This window comes from Pantherophis guttatus, chromosome 5 (genome assembly GCF_059756535.1).
Source record: "Pantherophis guttatus breed Tessera chromosome 5, ASM5975653v1, whole genome shotgun sequence".
NCBI classification, from domain to species: domain Eukaryota; kingdom Metazoa; phylum Chordata; class Lepidosauria; order Squamata; family Colubridae; genus Pantherophis; species Pantherophis guttatus.
The window spans coordinates 31,343,133-31,346,371 of record NC_142067.1 but is presented as its reverse complement, the minus strand read 5'-3'; the positions used below and the strand labels follow the sequence as shown (position 1 = coordinate 31,346,371).

The window sequence follows — 3,239 nt, the reverse complement described above, 5'->3', positions numbered from 1 at the left end:
TAAAAAAAAAAAAAAAAAAAAAAAAAGCAAATTCATAAAGTGATTCAGATGGACTATTCTAGTTGAAGCTAATTTATGGCTCACTTGCAAAAACCCCTTAATAGTTTGCTAATAAATTAATAGGCCAGGCCATCATATGAATGCAATCATTTTATTATTACTCAAATTTCAAGTCCAGGCCACATCAAAGCAGTTTTTGTGACATTACTGGCATCTCCAAACCTCTGGTTGGAGGTTGCCATGGCAAGCATCAACATTTTCAGTATTGTTTGTTATTCTGGACTGCAGCACTGGGAAACTGGAATAACTGGAAAGCAATTCCAGTTATTCTAGCACTTTGGGAATAGCAAATATATCCCACATATTCTTTTAGAAAAGTGACCAGACCTGCTCCAGTGATAACTTCCATACCTGTGATTAAATTTCTTCATCCATCATGTTGCAGGTACACATTTCCAGAAGGGGGCTGGGGCCAACTAATGGGAATGTGAACTAAGAAAAATCTGCAAGACAGAAGCCAAAACATTGGATTCAGAATGTCCCTAGTTGATGGGCATTGTGACCACAAAGGTAGAAGTTGCTCTGGCTCAATGATTTGGAGGAGATAAGGGGGAAGTTAACCTAAAAGAGACCCCATTGACCAGATATACTTCCAATCATGCAGTTGCATATTTGTTGAAACTATCATCCATTGCATGTCAAGGGTTTATATGTGATAACCAGCATACTGAATTACACCCAGAAGTGGTAACCAATGCAACTCATGAAGCACAGATGACACATAGGTTGATCATAGTAGGGCATCATGGCGTGCATCACTGCATTTTGGACCAGCTGTAGCTTCTAGATGGTTTTAAGGGCGTCTGATTAGCCTCTGAGCCCAGGATAACATCTTGACTAACTTCCTCTGCATTATTTGAGTCCGGACAGTATAAACAATGGGATTTAAGACAGGGGGAAAGATGAGATAGAAGTTGGCCAGAAGAATATGAGTTGGAGGAGACACCTGATGGCCAAACCTGTGGGTCAGAGAGGAGACTGCTATGGGGATGTAGAAAGCTAAGATGGCACAAATGTGGGAGCTACAAGTGCTAAAAGATTTGAGCCGGGCCTCTGCTGTGTCTAAATTCATCACTGCCCGGAGGATCAATGCATAAGACAGACCAATACCCAGGGAATCAACGATGAGTACCAGAAAGCCAATTGCCATGCCATAGATGTTGCTGATGGAGGTGTTGTCACAGGAAAGCATCACCACAGCCATGTGCTCACAATAAGAATGTGCGATGATGTTGGTGCGATAGTAAGTCAATCTCCTCACAAGCAAAGGAAGGGGCGAGATATAAAGGACACCTCTCAGGAGAGCTGCCACCCCAATCTTAACAACAGTCGAATGGGTTAAGATGGTCTTGTGTCTTAATGGGGTACATATTGCCACATAACGGTCATAAGCCATAGCCAAGAAAATTCCTGATTCCACAGTGGCAAAAGAATGAATGGTGAACATCTGGAGCAGGCATGAGTGGAAGCCAATCTCCTTGCTATTGAACCAGAAGATGGCTAGCAGCTTGGGCAGAGCGGAGGAGGAGAGCACCAAGTCAGTGACAGCCAGCATGGAAAGGAAGAGGTACATAGGCTGGTGGAGGCTGGGCTCTGCCTTGATGATGAAGAGGATGGTGCAGTTCCCCAACACTGCCATGATGTACATGGAGCCAAAGGGGATGGACAACCATGCATGGACTGCTTCCAGTTGAGGAACACCCATGAGTAAGAAGCTAGATGGGCTGAGACAGGTGTTGTAGAAAGCAGAGGTCATATCATCAACACATCCCAAGGCAGACCATCATTCCTGCAGCTGGAAACATGAATATTTAAAGTTTATTTATTTGTTTGCCTGATTAAAAAATGTATACCACTATCTACCTAACCAATGAAACTCTGGGCAGTGAACTATAATAAAAACATAATACAATTTTTAAAACAAGTTTAAAAGAAGGGAAAAACCAAGTCTAAATACCTTCTCTCAGTGTGATGGGATTATTTTTGAACTGGAGGTGTATGTTGCTTTGCAAGGGTGGCAATTAACAGAAAACAAGACATGGGGGGGGGGGCTTTTATGCTTTTTAAATTTACAGCAAAGCTATTTACAACAAGGATTTACAACAGGCATATATAACACAATCCTGTGGTTCACCTGGTGTCTGATTCCATCCTAACTTTCTCCCAGAGACTCCTCCCTTCTATTTCTCCCACTGGCTCTCTCTTTTCTCCATCTCCCTCCCCTGTTTCTGGACTTATCAAGAGAGAATGAAAAGAAAGCAAAGGGCTGGGATATTACTGTCTTGTGCTCAGTGTGGCTTGAACTTCTCCTGGAACCACTCAGAGAATCGTCTTCTACTTCTCTGTTGGGAGAAGAATCACTTTCAGAGTCTTCTGCCCAGTCCTTCTCCAGAGACCAGGACTTCGCCAATGACCAATGAACCCTTCCTTTGTTCCCATCTTGGGTGTAGATGTCATCTCTTTGAGTCTTTGTTTCCCTTCATTCAGGGAAGCCACCCATGGACCTTTGTTCTTCCTCACCAATCAAGAACTGAAGACTGCTCTGCACACTCGTGTAACTTCAAATTTTCTCTCCAGCCAGTTCTGTATTATTTTTTCCCCCTTCTCCCTCTCTCCAATTTTGGGTCAGATCAGTACTGTATTCCCTAGCAGCTAAAGAGGCGGATGTCCTCCAGGGCTCCAGGCTCTAGCAATAGCACTTAGATTTATATACTGCTGCACAGTGCATTACAGCCCACTCTAAGTGGTTTACAGAATCAGCATGTTGCCCCTAACAATCTGGGTCCTCATTTTAACAACCTTGGAAGGCTGGAAGGCTGAGTCAACCAACTGAGTAAATTCTAATTCTTACATACTAGAACAATGAGTCTGCAACCTCAACATCTCCCCATAACAGCTCTGGCTAGCTCATGAACCCCTGTGGCATCAGAACTGTCCTTCAACTAAGTTTCTTCTCCACTTTTCTCTCTCCATTTGCTAGTTCATGCCAACATGACAGCAGCCAGGTTAGATCACTAAAATCCATATGCTGCACACCTATACCTGAACTCCATTAACCCCAATTTTTCCTGGGGTCAAATCCAGGTCTTCATAGCTTTCCTCGTATATCCATATGCTTCCAATAATGGGGCTGTCCACCTACTCAATCCTGTTAGCCTCATCTTGCTTGGAGGAAAGGG

At 43.4% G+C, this 3,239-nt stretch overlaps 1 protein-coding gene across 1 annotated transcript; it reads right to left on the bottom strand.

Annotated features, from left to right (window-relative positions):
- Positions 1-344: 344 nt before the first annotated feature.
- Positions 345-1,995, bottom strand: LOC117664302 (olfactory receptor 52M1-like). Its single transcript, XM_034415213.3, has one exon. It carries the CDS (start codon positions 1,814-1,816, stop codon positions 854-856), a length of 963 nt encoding a protein of 320 aa, XP_034271104.1. The 5' UTR covers positions 1,817-1,995; the 3' UTR covers positions 345-853.
- Positions 1,996-3,239: the final 1,244 nt, after the last annotated feature.

What these genes read in the sequence shown, in the direction of transcription:
- LOC117664302 (XM_034415213.3), bottom strand. Translation starts at nt 1,816, where the DNA reads ATGACCTCTGCTTTCTACAACACCTGTCTCAGCCCATCTAGCTTCTTA.